Source organism: Gadus macrocephalus, chromosome 4 (genome assembly GCF_031168955.1).
Source record: "Gadus macrocephalus chromosome 4, ASM3116895v1".
Classification (NCBI taxonomy): Eukaryota; Metazoa; Chordata; class Actinopteri; order Gadiformes; family Gadidae; genus Gadus; species Gadus macrocephalus.
The window spans coordinates 11,494,777-11,513,220 of record NC_082385.1 but is presented as its reverse complement, the minus strand read 5'-3'; the positions used below and the strand labels follow the sequence as shown (position 1 = coordinate 11,513,220).

The window sequence follows — 18,444 nt, the reverse complement described above, 5'->3', positions numbered from 1 at the left end:
AGCAATCAGGGAGAAGAAACATTGGCTGAGCAATATGAAGGAGGATGGAGATTATGGAGGAAGTTGAGAGAAGAGAAAATCCGTTCAACAAAAGCCCGCTTGGTCAGGTCGACTGACCAAATGGAAGTGGTTTTCTCTGAGGCTGGGGAAATTGAAGGGAAGAGAAATGTGTTCACTTTAAACAGGAGATGAGGAGAGGAATGGAAATAAGGATCGATATTCTTTTGGGCACAGAATGAGTCATAGCTTTGTGTGGATATTATCTTCCAAGTCACAGACACGTCCACACACACACACACACACACACACACACACACACACACACACACACACACACACACACACACACACACACGCGCACATTCACAAACTCATATTTTACTATTCATAATTTTCCTAACCAACACTTAGAACATTTAGCAGAGTCAGGCCTGCTGACTCCCACAAGATATATGCTAAGGACTGCAATACTAGCGTATTGCAGATCTGTAAATGTTATGGTTTTTTATTTCTTTATTGAATGTGGCCTTACACATACATATTATGTATACATATACGTATTGCAGAAGCAAAGAATCCCAAGACTGGAGTTTTTCTCATCTCTACTATGAACTGGTCTGGATCTGTTGGTTGCTCCATGGATTTTATGCTTTATAAGCTTGCTCTCAAAGTTAAGGAGGCAAAAGTTCTATCTGTCCTATTATGAACTGTTTTTACACAATACGGCGACAAACTCAATGGCAAAGAAAAAGACGATCGAAATAGAAACTCCTGCTTGGCGCAACAGTTTTTGGCAAGTTCATTCTGAAGGTGTGAACAAAGGCAGCTCTATTCTTGATTCAGAGCTATTTTATCACATTCAAGCCGTCCCGGGTGTGAGATGCAAGTCTGTCGGCAGTAACCGCACAGCAGTCAGACTCGCGTGGCAGATTGGTCTCAAACCACAGGACCACATCCTGATGTATGACCACAACACAGCCACCAAACGCCGCAGCACTGGCGCTGCACCAGGGCAGAAAGAACAACAAAGCAATCCACTCCGAACAGTGCCCAGGTCCATCCTTGTAAATGTAATATGATCAAGGGTTTAAGTTGTAGCCGCTCAGGTTTCAAAGAGCGATGAGTGTGTCTGCAGCTCTTTGTTTAAGGGGGGAGAGGCTGGACTGAGCACTGACGCCCGCTAGCACACGACGATGGGCTGGAGAGGAGCTTAGAAAGGAGCGTTCAGGATGACTCACTTCTCTCTTTGCCCCCGGCCCTTCTCGCCGTCCTACAGTTACATTGACCCTTAAAGGGCGTCTATTATGCCGCCGATTAGCCATTTCGTGGGGCGTGTCCACCTCAGACACACGATGGAGGATCAGCTGGGTAGGCTGGTCGGCTGAGCCGTCGTCCATCTGACCACGTCCACGTGATGACGTCGCCTAAGGTTTGGTCTAGAAACGGCCCAGAGCGGCCTGTCCACATCAAACCCATCGCTCAGTTAGGATCCCTGTGAACATAAGACGTTTTTAAAGGGGACATGTTATGCCACCAGTTGTGAGTGTGATTAGCCATTACAAGGTCGTTCTGAAAATCTGCATCTTCTGTCATCAGAAGTGGGCCTGTCCACCTAGATGTGTGCTGGATAGATCAGTCTACCAGCCAGTACCCAGTGGACTGTAGCAAACGTTGCACACCTATCCGTCATACATCTAGGTGGACACGCTCACTTGTGATGTCAGAAGAGGCAGATTTTCAAAACGGCTTGTAACGGCCAATCAAACTAACACCTGGTGATACAACATGTCACCTTTTAAGATATTAAAAATCCATTTCCTTGTGTATTTTTTTTATACGTTTTTTTTCCTCAAAACATCCCCTTGAGGGATGCGGTCTCAAACACCGTCCCTCACGCATGGTTTTCTCCGGGGGGGTTTCGCCGTTCCTCCGCGCTAGCTGGAGCGCATGCTGGAGCGCAGCGCCGTGCGGGCTCAGAAGCAGCTGGTCCTGCTGCACCGCGAGGACGGGCCCCCGCCCACCGGCACCGTCCACTGGCTCAACATGCGCAGCTGGATCTCCAGGCACCACCACCTCTCCTGCCCCCGCAGGGTCTTCTCCAAGAGGAGCCTGCCCAAGCTGGTAGGCGGCGGATGGGTGTGTGTGTGTGTGTGTGTGTGTGTGTGTGTGTGTGTGTGTGTGTGTGTGTGTGTGTGTGTGTGTGTGTGTGTGTGTGTGTGTGTGTGTGTGTGTGTGTGTGTGTGTGTGTGTGTGTGTGTGTACGTGTGTATGTGGACGGCGTGTGGCTCAGGAGGTGGAGTGGGTTGGCGGGTCGAAGTGTCCCTGAGCAAGACACCTAACCAAAGCTGCTCCAGACGGGCTGGCTGTCGCCATGCAAGGTTGACACCGCTGTCGGTGTGTGTGCATGTGTGCATAAATGGGTCAATTTTAGGCAATATTGTAGAGTAATTTGATTGGCCACTGGTTAGGAACGCGCTATATATTTAACGCTTTATAAATGCAGTCCATTTACCATTTACTGGACTGGCATGAAGGAAAGGGCTGAAGTCATATTTGTATAGATACAAATAATTAAATGTGTATAAATTCATTACATTTACATAGCTTTTCAAGTGAGACCGGTATATATATTATGTAACATATATGCATAGTGTGTGCCACTTACAATTCAGTCCCGGTGCTTTATCCCCCCATCACACACTCTCTCCCCTCTGTCTCCTTGTTCTCCTGCCTCCTCCCGGCCCCAGAGGGAGATGTACCAGAGGGTGTTCCAGAAGCCCGCTGACAGACATTCAGACTTCTCCCGCCTAGCCCGCGTCCTCACGGGCAACGCCATTGCCATCATCCTGGGGGGAGGAGGGGCCAGGTAGGCTGGATCAATACCAGTGGCGTCATGCTGGGACTAAACCATGATGGGGCTCCTTAATGGGGACGAATGTATGGCGGTGGGTAGGGCGGTGTGTCGCGACGGCTTGCTTACCAACGCCACAGTATATACGCTCCAATAACAGAACCCCCCCCCCCCCCCCCTCCAGTGTGGTTTATCCCGCTGATACCACAGTTACACGCCAATGATTAGATCTAGATAAGTATTCTACAATGCTGTTTGTTGAATATAAAATCTTAAACACTTCAGATAAGACACAAATCTAAATCCAGTAATGATCATGCTAATGACGTTGTGTACGGCACTACTGACCTAAAGTTCAAATGCTTCCAACATTTCTGTGCATCGTGAGACCGTCCGTATCTGCCAAGGTGGCGTTCTGTCTCTTGGACGGCCCAGAGCCTGTTGAAATACTCTAGGTCCAATCAACGCAGCGTTGCTGAAAAATGGCTGAGCTTAAGGAAAGGGGAGTGATCAACAGGGCAACGGAAACCGTTTAGTGTATGAAATCGACTCTATAACGATGTTAAAAGTGGAACAGAAATGTGCAGGGAAGGTTTTGCTTAATGACTGCAACGGTTTCGCCAAAATTCAGCACTATTGCATCTCTGGCTTTATCTTTGTCTCTGGAAAAATCACTGTGCTGTTTTATTGCTTAGATCTCTGTATACCTGGCACACCCGTCCAGCCCTGTTTGCCACCAAATTAGAGCAGAACTACCGTTCAGACGTTTGAGGGATCAGCGATTCAATAAAAAATCGACTTAATGGGATTGATGATCCCTAATCTGAAGATCTTGGCCTGGAACCTTCCACCATCATACTTTGGGAAAATATCATAGGGACACATCATTAGACGGGGCTGCCAGCATAATGACTGGCATCAAAGTATTGTCACAACTATTCATTTACATGATAAAGACAGGCCTTAATGATGCTGGCTCAGCTCACACACGCGCAGACCGGGGGGTGTCCGTGCGTGTGTGACGACTGCGAAGTAAGACTCCTCGTCTCATTATTCTAATGGCGAATCGACGAAGAGGAAAAAACGTTGAGAGCCGATCTCGCCGCTCCGCATCCGAGCGTAGCAACTGCCCACGTGGTTGCTAGGTGACCCAAATGAGATCGGGTTAGAGGACATAAGAGTCGGTTTTGGATGAATATATATTATTGCACCAAATGGTGACCCAAGGAAGGCCACGTATCATGATAATAAAGTGGTGATTGATGGTATTGGACCTGGAGGTAACTAGAACAGAAGGGTGGAGTTCAGCTTAGTGCCTTCTGTCGTAATGGCACTGTACATTGTATGCTTACCAAAAACAATGCTTGCCATTGTATGATAAACAAAATCAAGAACCCCTGACAAATCCAGTTGGAAGTGAAGCAAAATCCTTTTCTCATATTAGCAAAGCCTTCCGGGGAGGACTTCCACATTTGGTATTCAGACTACTTCGAATAAAACAGTTTTGATCACTACACTTGCCATTATTAAAAATAAAAAAAACAGGGGGGCTGCTGCTGTCCATGTTTGTCATGGACTGAAACTCCCCCCACGGAGTGCTGATTGGACCTAGCATCAAACCTTTTGCGGGGTGAAGGGTCCACGGGAGCAAGGAGAGTCTGATCTGAAGAGAGAGATCTGAACGGCACCCCGAGGCTAACCCACCTGACCGCCGCCTCTGTGCTCTCCAGGGGCTGTTCCCAGGTGGGGATAATGCGTGCAGTCAGCGAGGCGGGCATCCCGGTGGACCTGATAGGGGGCACTTCCATCGGCTCCCTGATGGGGGCGCTCTATGCTGAGGACCGGAGCCACAGTCGCATGCGGATGAGGGCCAGGGAGTGGGCCATGGTGAGGGGGCAGGGAAAGTGGCTCCGTTGTGTCTTGTCTAAGCCAAATACAAAAAGGTTGTGAGGGAAAGGTAGAAAAGCTTTCCCTTGCTGAAGCATTATTTCCATCGCAAGTAAATGGAAAGAGTCTTTCCATAACTGTAATCAGATTTTTTTTTGTAATTTATGTTCTGGAAGAAAGGCACATAATCGAACAAATGGCTAAAAGATTGACCTAAAATGAAGATACAACAGAAAATATCTGCATGTCCATCATCCTAAATTAGATTTCCAAACATAACTTTGCACTGACATCGATCTGCGTATGGATTCATTCATGTGCTGCAGGAGATGACGTCGGTCTTCAAGAAAGTTCTGGATCTGACGTACCCGATCACGTCCATGTTCTCTGGGGCAGCCTTCAACTCGGGCATCAGCAAGGTGTTCAAGCTAAAGCAGATCGAGGTACGCGAGTCCTGTCCTCAGACGATGTGTCCTGGAGGGTGCTTAATCCCCCCTTGTCGGGAGAGTGGAGACTGATATGCTCTTAAACCTTGTTGGTATGAGTCATGATTGAGACATCATTCACCTTATTTTTGACAATATTTACATTTAATGTTCTCTATTAAAAGTATGGAGTATAAAATATATCATATATATATTTGATTATAGAAAAGTCCAAGTGAATTCCTTGCGGTGAAACACTCAATGATTACTGTGAGAGGTTAAGCAGGGAGTAATGGAGAGTGCAGACTTTTAATTTACACTATACCAAAGGCAGCGAGAATTATTGAGTGTAGAGAGTGGTGCATTATGTAAGGAGTAAACCATGACAAAGTGAAGTGAATTATGTGGCCCGTATATTATTCTCCTTCCCCTAAGCTGCACCCCTGCCAGCATATTGGATGGAAGGCCTGGCCCACGGCTGGCCTGATTGTTTGTACTGCATAACGGGAGAGGATACATCATTCTAATTGCACGGGGGGAGAAGTAGGTTAATTGTGTGTGTGTGTGTGTGTGTGTGTGTGTGTGTGTGTGTGTGTGTGTGTGTGTGTGTGTGTGTGTGTGTGTGTGTGTGTGTGTGTGTGTGTGTGTGTGTGTGTGTGTGTGTGTGTGTGTGTGTGTGTGTGTGTGCACACGTTTGATCAATCGTCTACACAGGACCTTTGGATCCCATATTTCAACATTACCACGGACATCACAGCCTCTGCCATGAGAGTGCACACTGACGGTAAGGGATGCAGTATCTGGTTCAAAGTGTTGTGTTAAACTCTTGGTGTGGCCAGCAAGTTTGCCAGCATCTTCATGTTCTGCTCAACACTCGGTTACCATGACAGCGATGTTGTGTGAATCTCTTTTTATAGCCCAGAAACGGCACGAAACTATGATTTATGTTTTTAACATACTGCTTCTTTTTTAATTGTAATCCATCCATCCTTCAACAAGGAATGACTAATGTATTATAGATGTATCTATATTGTGAAATCCTGTACATTTATTAAAACTTTCTTTATTATCGAATCTTCAATCTATGAAATATTTCTACATAATCCTCCATTATTCCAGGTTCTCTGTGGCGCTACGTCCGGGCCAGCATGTCCCTGTCGGGGTACCTGCCCCCCCTGTGCGACCCTAAAGACGGACACCTGCTGATGGACGGGGGCTACATCAACAACCTCCCAGGTACTCTTCAGTCAGTTCCATTCAGATATTAAGATGTATCCATCTTCTACCAAACTGCCGCGTACTTTAAAGTCGAGTTCATTCATTATTGTGGTGCATGGAGTTGTTCCTGGAAACGGCAGAATCAGGGTTACATTTAAATATCTATTTATTTTATTTATATAATTATTATTTTTTTAAAGGGACACTGTGTAAAAATTACTCCCAACTAGTGGTACAATGGTATATTGCATTCAAACTAAGAATGCTCGCTTGTTGAAAAACTACGGTGGGCAGTATGTGCCAAGAAGCTGTGTCATGACATCCAATACTACCTCAGCGAGTCATTCGAGTGATGATGAGGTTCGTTATTTCAAACAAATTTCAAACTGCAGTGAATCATTAGTGTAAGCTAATGTTGCATGAGTAATTACTCCTCGAGCAAGATAGTGAATTATTTCAGTCATCATTCACGCTGGCTCAGAGTGAAAACGCGGTTGCATTTCCTGTACCACGTAGTGCTCTTTGTCCCTCTCGGCAGTTCATAGACCGGAAGAACATGGAAGCCTCCATGAAGCTTACCCATCCTATGTAACTACATATTAATTATTCTTCGCTCAGGAGGATAAGTGCGATTTTTGGCAGAGATCATTTTACACCAATGAGGACTTATTTATGAATGAATATGTTGATTTGAGGTAATAAATGACTTAAAATGTTACACAGTGTGCCTTTAAAGTATATTTTAAGCACAATGTGACATGGCGCCCATTTCATATTGTCTTTCTTTTCTTTCTTTCCAAGTTCTCTTTTCCTCTTTTTAATTTAGTTAAAATGCATTGTACTCCATCCAACACTGCCATTTAGAATCAATGAAGGTCAAAATAATCAAATCTGTCTGGTTGTTGTTCTCTTTTTTGGAAAGGTGACCTTGAGTTCTGTATTTTAAGTGTCGGATCAGAGCAGTGAAGGGATGAGGCAACGCGGGTCACGGAGGAATGGCAGCGTTTAACTCCAGAGAAATGGCCACATTTTAGCACCGTCCAAAGAGGCTACTTAACTCGTGACCTCTGAACCTCTCTAGAAATATTGGCCTGTATCCCATAACGACTAAAACCCTCGTTCATTTAATGGTTTCTCTGGCTCCCCTCTCGAAACGGTTGTGAGTTGCAATCCAGGATGGACGGATGGATGGATGGGCAGAGGATGAATGGATGGATGGGCAGAAGATGGATGGATGGATGGGCAGAGGATGGATGGATGGATGGGCAGAAGATGGATGTATAGACGAACAGCAGATGGATGAATGGAAGGAAGGATGAATTTCAGACGTGTGGAAGGTCGGATACGTCTGTAGGATGGCGGATGGATGGACTTATGGACAGACGGACTGCTGACCTGGTGTGTTATTTCCAGCCGATGTGGCTCGCTCCATGGGGGCCAAGGTGGTGATCGCCATCGACGTGGGCAGCCAGGATGAAACCAACCTGACTAATTATGGAGACTCGCTCTCTGGATGGTGGCTGCTATGGAAACGCCTCAACCCCCTGGCAGAGAAGGTCAAGGTACGGGTCAGGTGTTGTGCGGTGTGTGTGGGGGGGGGAAGCATTCAGACTGTCAATCTGTGGGTCATTCTCTATAGGTTTTATACAGGGGGGACTGTCATCAGGCTAATGCGTTTAAACGCTGATGTGTCTGCGTTGGTCACGTACTCGTACATTATCATACATCATACGATCGGCCCCAGCCGTCGGTTCACATGACAGGTTGTGATGTTACGCTGTAATGTCTGGAAATCAGATTGTGTTAAATCAGCACTTTGCCAAGCTAATGTCAGCTATTTGTGCAGCATGAAAATGAGTGTATTTTTATTACATATATCCTTGTCAGATATAACTTTGTAACCGGAGTAATCTAAACCGCGATCATCCATCTACGTAGGCCTATAACTATTACTTCTGTTGCTAGTTCAATCCCAAAAACTTGGAATTGGTGTTCACAGACCTTGTAATGAGTACATATTTCACCATCATTCCCCCAACTGAAATGATGTAACGAACGGCCTGTAGAAGGTTGTACAGGCCCTAATGGGTTCTCCAGAGTGTTGACTCCCTGGGTTGTGGTAGGTGTTGAACATGGCAGAGATCCAGACGCGGCTGGCCTACGTGTGCTGCGTGCGTCAGCTGGAGCTGGTGAAGAACAGCGACTACTGCGAGTACATCAGGCCTCCCATCGACCGCTACCGCACACTGGAGTTTGGGAAGTTTGACGAGATAGCCGTGAGTCCGTGGCCCGATGCAGGGTTTCTTCTTACTTCTGAATCCAATGTTATCATTAGAATAGGTAGCTTTAGCATTTTCAGCACTATTATCGTTAGAATTAGCCTTATTTCCGTTATCTTTATTAACACTACCAATATTAGTGTTAGCATTATTAGCCTTAGAACTAGTATTATTACCGTTAGGATTAGCATCATTAGCATTATTATCATTAGCCTTATTAGTGTTTGCATTATTAGTGTTATAATTAGCCTTTTTAGTGTTAGCCTTATTAGCGTTATCATTATCAGTGTTGTCCAATACAATGTCTGAAATGGGAACTTACCGTCTGACCGAGCGTGTTCCTCCTCACTGTGTGGTCCAGGAGGTGGGCTACCAGCACGGGAAGACGGTGTTCGACGTGTGGAGCCGCAGCGGGGTGGTGCAGAAGATGATGAAGGACAGACACCTGGAGGACTTCCACAACACCCAGAGCAAGAGCAACGTAAGGAGCTCTCTTCCCCTCACATTGAGTTAATTTACTGGATTTAGAGAACCGCACCTAAGGTCGATTTCAATTTAGTTGCATTTGTCAATTGATGTACGTTTTTTGTCATTTTTTTGTGGGAGGGGGGGTTATACTCCTGTCTTACAAATTAAGTCTAAGAATAAACCAAATCGTGCACCGAAACGAAACTCACATTGTGAGAAAATGAACCATTTGAAATGAACGTGAACAAGAAGATGATTAGGAATCTAAGGAACATGAAAAACATGAAGAACATGAAGTTGATTAGGAACTTAGGGAACATAAGGAACATGAAGAAAATGAAGTACATGAAGATGATTAAGAACATAAGGAACAGGATAGACATGAATATGATTAGGATTAGGAACAGATCACAGAATTTGGATTTTAACGGCCATTTTGTGCATAATCCAAATATGTGTCAATAAATGAGCTGATGTTTAGCTTGATTTTGAATGAAGTCTTTGTGTGTGGGTTTGTGTTTGTGTGTGTGTGTGTGTTTGTGTGTGTGTGTGTGTGTGTGTGTGTGTGTGTGTGTGTGTGTGTGTGTACACAGATTGTGACGTGTCCTAACGCTTCCTTCACTGACCTGGCAGAGATCGTGTCCCGCATAGAGCCTACAAAACCCTCCCTCGTCGACGGTACACACACACACACACACACACACACACACACACACACACACACACACACACACACACACACACACACACACACACACACACACACACACACACACACACACACACACCGAATATCTATTTTTTCTGAGGCATCACGCACATCTATGTATGATTTCTCAAAACATATACACACCCTCAACCTTGACTGACTTGTTTGTGTTATTCGCAGTGCTTGGTGTTCGGTCTCTTCCCTCTCACGCACGGCCTAGTATCATGCCACCTTCTTTCCTTGGCCCTAGTTTGCATTGTTTTTGAAGAGAGGCTTTCTCTTTTCTTATTCTATTAGACATTGAGCGGTGTTTCACAGAGATGAAATTGGATTTCTTAGCAGAGATTGTTGTTCGAGGCGTGTTAGTCACGGCTGTTTGACCATGGGCTGATAGTCCGATACACACACACACACACACACACACACACACACACACACACACACACACACACACACACACACACACACACACACACACACACACACACACACACACACACACACACACACACACACACACACACACACACACACACGAGTCCGGCGTTAGTAGCTGCTTCCTCTGATCATCATCATATGGCGATGGGTCAATAGGTACGGTTTGGATATACAGGTACAAATTGGATCTAAAATTAATTAAGTCTGTCGACTCACAATCAACTCACTGCTGTCTTTGTCATTTCTTAACAAGGAAAGGGAAAATCTTTTTTTATTCATGGTTTAACTATTTACAATTGGTGTCACTCAACTCATCCACCTCTTGTTTGTCTTTTACACCTTTTCCTGTCCCTGCCTCTGCCACTGGTCTCTCCTGGTCTCTCCTGGTCACTCCTGGTCTCTCCTCCTCCCCCTCCCCCTCCTCCTCCTTCTCCTCATTGTAGAGGAGTCAGACTTCCAAACTGACTATGACGAGGAGGCGATGGAGAGCCCTCTGTCTGACCCAGAGCAGCAGCACTTCCAGAGCGGGGAGCACACACAGGGGCAGGACGCGGCAGTCACCGGGTGCTGAACTCACTGGGGTACGACCGAGGGCCCGGGGCCCACTCTGCTCTTTACACTCTACTGACCATGTTGTCCTTCAGGGGCCCCACACTGCTCTATACACTCTACTGACCATGTTGTCCTTCAGGGGCCCCACACTGCTCTATACACTCTACTGACCATGTTGTCCTTCAGGGGCCCCACACTGCTCTATACACTCTACTGACCATGTTGTCCTTCAGGGGCCCCACACTGCTCTATACACTCTACTGACCAGGTTTGATCACAGGGGCCACAGTGCTCCAAACTTCTTGCCGGGACCAGATTGCACAAATTCATCACGTTTCCCAACCGTTTTTCCATCACAGACGACCTTTCAGTGTCGCTGGTTATTATGAATTTAGAGGTCAGATGGGGCTGTCCTAACCCGTGTCGACAGATTACGATTGTGGTGTCTGGGACGAGCTACGATGCCCATATGTGAAATCTAGCGCCTTTGATTCTTTTGACCGTGGTCATGTTGTCAAGACAATTCCTACGACGCATAAACTGAGGTTGATGATTTATATATTGATCCGTCCTCCCTGATTTCAGGTGAACTCGAATGCTAGGTCGTGAAAACGCAATGTTTCGCGGCCCAACGTGGAGATTGGATGCAATGGCAAGATCTTATGATGCAATGTTTGTCTAATTAGACGTGGTGCCCGTCATGAAGGACATGGATGTTCTGTGGTCTGATCCTGGCAATACTGACCGCGTTGTACTTACAGAGGCCCCAGGCCTCGGTATGGTACGTTAGAAAACTGCGTTCTCAATGGTGTTTAGCTATCAAATTCTAATTAGATACCCTCTTCCTTCCAGCCATTCTTGGCTGAATGCATTTAACTTTGGCGGGCTGTTAAACATCACTTAATGTGACTGAAGATTGAGAATTTTCCAAACTGCTACATGATTGATGAACCATGAATACAAACATTATACGATGTAGAGGGGAGGTTTGTTCACGCAAAGTTCAGCCTTCAACACCAGAGAAATGACCCGTCTGGCTATTTGGGGCAGCGACCTCCCTTATATAAAATTATTCCACAGCACTGTGGCCTTCTGTCTCATGAGCTGTGCCTTAACGAGACACAGGTGCCTTAACGAGACAAGGCTAGCGCTTTCCGATATTATTCCCCAGCAGAATTGCTCGCCCAAACTGATTGGTCGGTGTTAAACCAATCACGGTAGTTAAATTGATTTCAGCTGGCAAACTAAGACAACCAAATTAATTCTCTGTGGTGGCCAGGGAAGAGTCAGGTTAATCGTTGATCATATTTCTGCCATTCTCAATTTAACACACACACAATGCCCAGACACATGATGAGACCAAATGGCTAAACCTGCCTTGCTTTTCCCCATCATCCAGAAGATTAATTTGTGCGTGTGTGTGTGTGTGTGTGTGTGTGTGTGTGTGTGTGTGTGTGTGTGTGTGTGTGTGTGTGTGTGTGTGTGTGTGTGTGTGTGTGTGTGTGTGTGTGTGTGTGTGTGTGTGTGTGTGTCACACCTATTAAATACCAAGCAGTGGTTCGATCAACCGTTCAGGCGGCCATCTTGAATCCACGACGTCCACTGTTCCTCATTTCGAAACTGTTATAACGATTACGAATAGTTTCAGCGGGGAGACGCGAGCCCCTTAAAATAGACAGACTTTTTAATTAAGCGGTTAAACGATGCTCTGTGAATGGATTTATCGTCCGTGATTGCGGTGTGCGCTACCTGATGTGTAATTAGTGTGATGCCATTTGAACTCAATCTAACCCCTCCCCCCCTCACCCCACTTTCTTTCAACTTGAAACCCGTTAATCTGGTCTTAATCCCCAGGAGGAAGAGGCGGGCCGCAGCACAGCCCCCCCTGAGGCCTTCGAAAATCACCTCACCCCTGCCTTGCCTCCTATCAGATGATCAATGATCCCTAAACACTCCGGTCCCGGGAAGAGCGGCTCGGCGAGATTCACAACCGATCCTACCTAATAGACAATCCCACAGCCACGCACATGTCTGTGTGTGTGTGTGTGTGGTGTGGCACGATTAGGCCACGTCTTCTGATCAGGCTCTTTTTGTTTTTATTTATTTTACACTCTTTTGCTCGTGGTAGACATGTGGTAGGAGCTCAAAGAAGCAATTCCTTTGCAGAAAACCAAAAACCTCTGTTAATGTAGAATCAGCGAGGCATTCCCTTTGTCTGTGCACGTATTGCAAGCACAACCAGAGCGTATTTCACTGCTTCGGGAGAAGAGCGATGAGACGAGGAGAAGTCACCACGTGTTTAGAGCCAAGATGGCCACTGACTGTGGCCCACATTCATTTCAACGCACACATTTTAGTTTATTCTGAAGAATCCTACGAGATATGTTGTGCACTTTGTACATCTCAGTTGATCTTCTTCACTTCTGTTGAAGCCTACCGAGAAAGACTCCTTTATTCCGTATTTTTTTATTAAATTTAGTAGCCATATGCCCATAAATGGACAATGTTTTGTGTCATGCATAACCAAACATTTGATCATGATTCCAAATGCAACTAACTATATATATATATATATATATATATATATATATATATATGCAGTATATGTGTATGATTTGTATTTAACCTAAATTAGTATTGTAATTAACATAATTGGATAATCATGTATGACTGGGCTAATGAATAACATGTCTGCTCTTACTTACACACCACTACCACTACTGCCTTCTCAATGCAAAGTACGTTAAATGGATCCCTGAGAATGACACATTTTTATGATAAGGTCAATGTTGAAAACTTCAAATGCCTGCCACCCAGTCATATTCTCAGCAAGTCTGGTAGAGTAATTATAAGCAAACAGACGAAAGGAAATGCTAAGGAATAGACACAATTAAAGCTTGCTCACAGCTTTATGTGTGAGCAGGCGTGTCCAAGCCACCACACGTCTCTGTCATCCAAGGATGTGGTAAATCCTGCCAGGCACCAGAAAGAAAAATGGAAGCACCAAAGTGCCTTATGGGTAATGGAGTCTCTTTATACTGAAAACCCCCCTGCTAGACTTCCAAACACTCATAGGGGGCTGTTAAATCCATACATTTCAACATGTAATGCATTACCAGATACAGTGTGGCGACGGCAGCCTGAACTCAGTTACTTAGAGACGACCAGCATTACTCAACATTTAGGAAAGGGCCAATGAACAAGAGTCAGTGAAGAGAACTCTTCTCCCATTGGTTTGCGATTTAGTTGACAGTGTTTTTAGGTGTCAATGCTTATTTTATATGGGCAGTACTCAAACCAGAACAATGAATCTATCCAACTGTACGAATGATTATTTTGATTGTACGTCGATTTACATATATGTGTTAAAAAAAGAACAGGATGAGGTAAAAGATTCATTGTGTGGTCAGTGTTTGTTTGATATCCCTGTGAACTTGTGAACGCCTTCAACGACAACCACTAGCCACTACTTCCATTACTGTGCCTTAAGTGGCTTACGTTTCACTCATGAGTTAAACTTGACTTGACTAAAGTTTACTAATATGCCTGTGCGTGTAAACTTTCTAATAAACCGCCCTTTGTACTCTTGTAGTTTCACGTGAATTGCATTCTGTCTTTATTTTAATTAGAGTAATGGTAAAGGTCATGTATGTCATAAAACAACACAAGGGTGGACATCAAGGAGATGTTTTTACTGCTAGGTCAACAGAAAATGACAGTACTTTCTTTGACTGGGAATGACGTCGTCCAGCTAATCATTTTAATGGTGCCTAGAAAATGTTACTTTCAAAGTGAAATCGGAGTGGGATTTGCCAAAATACTGTCACTCGTGGTTGATTAAAACCTTTTAGACAACTCTCGTATTCCTCGTTGCTCTCTACTTGAACTAGCTGAAGGTGTCCTACATGTGTTTACCTCTATATAACCTCTCGTTCCTGTTCCTTTGTGGTGTGTTTGGCTATTGGTCGTTTAGCAAGATCCCAATGCATGCAGTATTACTGCATCAATTTTCCACATAATGTGGTCCTATCTAGCCCAACATGTTGATCGAGGCATTAATACTGCCAGGGTTGGGGGTTCAATTCCCCACTGGTAGAGCAAGGTATTAGCACTGCCCTGGGTTTGGGGTTCCATTCCTGCCGGTGTAACCCATGCTTAAATGCTATACACTCATGTCACAGCATTGTAAGACTTAAAACAAAAGATTAAAACATCTGACAAATGGCTTTTCCTTGGGCTGCAGGAAATGGATCAATTAGTGAGCTTTTACCAAAATGTAATGAACAGTTACCCGGATTCTAGCAGTGTGACAATGTAGTAGTAGTAGTAGTAGTAGTAAACTTAATTATGTCAATCCTGCTAGACTGGTGGTTATAATGTGGTGTTTAGATGGACACCCGAGCCCAGTGCAAATCTTAGACAAATTAATATCAACACTGTGACCTTAAAAAGTGTGATATTTACACAATATGAATCCATTATGAAGGCATGTGTACCTGTGTAAGTGCCCATTCTAGTCAATCAAATGAAAAAAGGTTATAAAGGGGACTTTGAAATGTATAATTATCTTTGTTTCTTTTGTCATCTAAAAGGCAGTTCATGCACCCCGGTATTAATATTCACATGACACAACGGTACTTATGCTCACAGTCTGCGTTTGGGGAAGAAATGCTTCTGCCAAAAAATGAATATTTGTTTTGAAGTCTTTACAGCATTGTATTATTTTACAAAGTGGCTGTTCCGGACCGCTGGGTGACTTTCCAGTGAAGGCCGTCAGCAGAACCTGGGAGTCATATGGCAGCTCTGTGGGGCTGGAGAAGGCTGCTACTGAACTGGAGCTGTTTGGTTGACGACTGAGGATAGAAGATCTACGACGCCTGTAGGCCTGCTTAGGAAAACACACGTGTGCGTACTCACATGCACACAGGTGATTAATCCCCCTGCCTACTGATGTGTGCTGTAATGAGTTTTTTTTTTTTACATGCTTGGCTCTCCTGAGGATAGGGGAGTTTCATCAACTAATTAATGAGCATCCAGGAGGGGATTTGGGGAGAGGGAGGGAGGGAGGGAGGGATGGAGAGTCTGAGGAAGGGGGAGAGAGAGAAAGTGGGAGAGAGAGGGAGGAAGGGGGAGAGTGAGAAAGAGAGAGTGAGAGATTGAGTGTGGCAGAGCGGGAGAAAGCGAGAGAGAGAGAGTGAAGGAGAGAGCAAGAGGGATGGAGACAAACAGAGATGGCGAGAGAAAGAAATTGAAAACAAGGCTAGAACGGATCAATACAAAAGAAGAGGGAGGAGATAATAGTCAAGGATTGAGAAAGAAAAAGGTAACGGGGGTTAGGCAGTGGACGAGGTGAAGGCCGGCAGAATGAGACTGAGCACTTGGTTAAGGCTTAGGTGCTGTGAATGAAGGGGTTTAGACCGGGGCGGTAGGTCTGTGTGGGCGTTAGGGGGGGGGGGGGGGGGGGGGTGTTGACAGTGGGTGGGGTGTTGGCATGACGCCCCCTCCAGAGCAGCGACAGGTCTTAGAATCGATTTAGAGACTGATCGTGGGGGCGGGGTACGCAAGGTTCAAGCGTTTGAGCCGCCGACTGAAGGATGTTTCAAGGTCGTGTGTAATGACGCGTGACGTGAGCCTGTATATTATACATATAGGCCTACTGTAATGTGTACTAATCAATCCATGAGCGCTGATCTGCGCCCGGCCCATTGGTTCGTTTTGCCATGACTTTAATAGCAGCAATGGGAGGAAAACGGGGGCAAGAAAAAAAGAGTTAAATGGGTAAGTAGGACATTACTTCGGAGGGGACAGCGTTAGAATTATAGCTCACAGGTGGGTCGCCAAACTGTTCCCCAAACAGCGGACCACGGACGGTACTGAAACATTCCTTGCCGTTTGGAAACTGGTGCATTCCAAGCGGCAGTGTTCCCGTTCGGAAGATTCTCCTTCCTCCTTGTCTTTTCTCCACCGTTACCTCCATCAAAGTCATCGAGTTGGTTTGGTTTTGGTGTGTTAATCTGGCCCTTTCTCTGTGTCCTCGCCGGAGGTCTTTGTGGCTCTTTCCTAATTATCCATCTGGGATTTTAGTCTCATTATCTTCTTTTTATCTCAGCTTAATCAGAATTGTCTGGAAAATCCATGTTTCTTTGGTTTACCAGGCAATCTGGAAGCCTGCGTCCACTCATCGGAAGTGAATCCTGCCTCTGACCAGGATTCTCGAAAACTAGTCTTAACCATGTATGGGAAACCCATTTTTAGATGGTCCAGATTAAACATGCAATCTTTAAGATTAGGTTTAAACCATGTTATTTTGTTTCTTCCACACACATCACCAATGATCTTCCAGAATTGCATTATGTAGTTCCGGAGCATCCTAGGATTCTTCTTTAAAGATGTAAATATACTTCCACGCCGTTGTGTACCATGGGCACTGCACTGAGGGACTTCATTAGCCACACTGCGTTGAGCTTGGGATATTCTGCCAGCTGAAACACATTCCTAATACAATCTCCCTTGCTAGATCTATGTTGTTATCATTATCATAACATTGTGTTTGTGTGTGTGTGTGTGTGTGTGTGTGTGTGTGTGTGTGTGTGTGTGTGTGTGTGTGTCTGTGTGTGTGTGTGTGTGTGTGTGTGTGTGTGTGTGTGTGTGTGTGTGTGTGTGTGTGTGTGTGTGTGTGTGTGTGTGTGTGAGTGTGCGTGTGTGCTTTTTTAACCCTCATAGGGTGTTTGTGTTTTTGTTACACAGGAGGTGCTGCTGGGTCTGGTGGACCCATTGCCTTTTAATTCAACATACTCAAGCTTTTTTTTTTAAATACTCACCAGATGGTTACTTCATCCCAATTGCAAGTAATATAAACAACACATATGTTAAATTTGTTCACTTTACCTTTGTTAAATCACATTTATGAATAGAGGTGCCACTCGTTTTTGTTTCTTTTTGCATTAAAATGCAACAAAATAAGGAAATGCCTCATAAAACAGGCATAACTCATGGGAAATAATCAACATCATTAGAAATTGAAACATACTCAATAACATCTGTCTGAACAACACATTAAAGCCTTTGAACACGGCCATTATACGTATATCAGACAATACCACACATGAGGGGCAGAGTCTCACTGTGTGTGTATTGCATATGTATTTTTTGCACTGGTTGCATGTATATTGTGTTTTTCTGTCCATCATGGGTCCACACACTTCACAGCGTTTCTTTTTGGCTGACGGGCTGGTCCGCTGCTTGCGGGTTGTTCCTGGGGCTGGCTGCTTGCGGGTTGGTCCTGGGGTTGGCTGCTCGCGGGTTGGTCCTGGGGTTGGCTGCTCGCGGGCTGGTCCTGGCTGCTCACGGGATGGTCCTGGGGCTGGCTGCTTGCGGGCTGGTCCTGCCTGCTCACGGGATGGTCCTGGGGCTTGCTGCTCGCAGGCTTGTCCTGGCTGCTGAAGGGCTAGTCCTGAGGCTCTTTTACGTTTTGGAGCTGGCAGATGCTCATCCTCCTCTTCAAACTCTGAAATGTTATCCTCACTTTCTGAAACTATTTCCTCTGCATCACCATCAAAACCCTCTGTCTCTTCAAATATCAGCTGTAAGGCAGTCTGAACAGAGAATTGCTTTGCC

At 45.3% G+C, this 18,444-nt stretch overlaps 1 protein-coding gene across 4 annotated transcripts in view; it reads left to right on the top strand.

Annotated features, from left to right (window-relative positions):
- Positions 1-14,430, top strand: part of LOC132456046 (patatin-like phospholipase domain-containing protein 7) — a 32,867-nt gene extending 18,437 nt beyond the window's left edge. For 3 of the 4 annotated variants that reach the window (XM_060050204.1, XM_060050202.1, XM_060050205.1), the window contains 12 exons: positions 1,939-2,121; positions 2,748-2,866; positions 4,582-4,738; positions 5,065-5,181; positions 5,878-5,947; positions 6,283-6,399; positions 7,795-7,943; positions 8,505-8,657; positions 9,022-9,141; positions 9,722-9,806; positions 10,719-10,856; positions 12,682-14,430. In XM_060050204.1, coding sequence (XP_059906187.1) covers positions 1,939-2,121; positions 2,748-2,866; positions 4,582-4,738; positions 5,065-5,181; positions 5,878-5,947; positions 6,283-6,399; positions 7,795-7,943; positions 8,505-8,657; positions 9,022-9,141; positions 9,722-9,806; positions 10,719-10,846 — 1,398 coding nt within the window. In that variant the 3' untranslated portion in view covers positions 10,847-10,856; positions 12,682-14,430. The other variant, XM_060050206.1, reaches the window with a different exon arrangement.
- Positions 14,431-18,444: the final 4,014 nt, after the last annotated feature.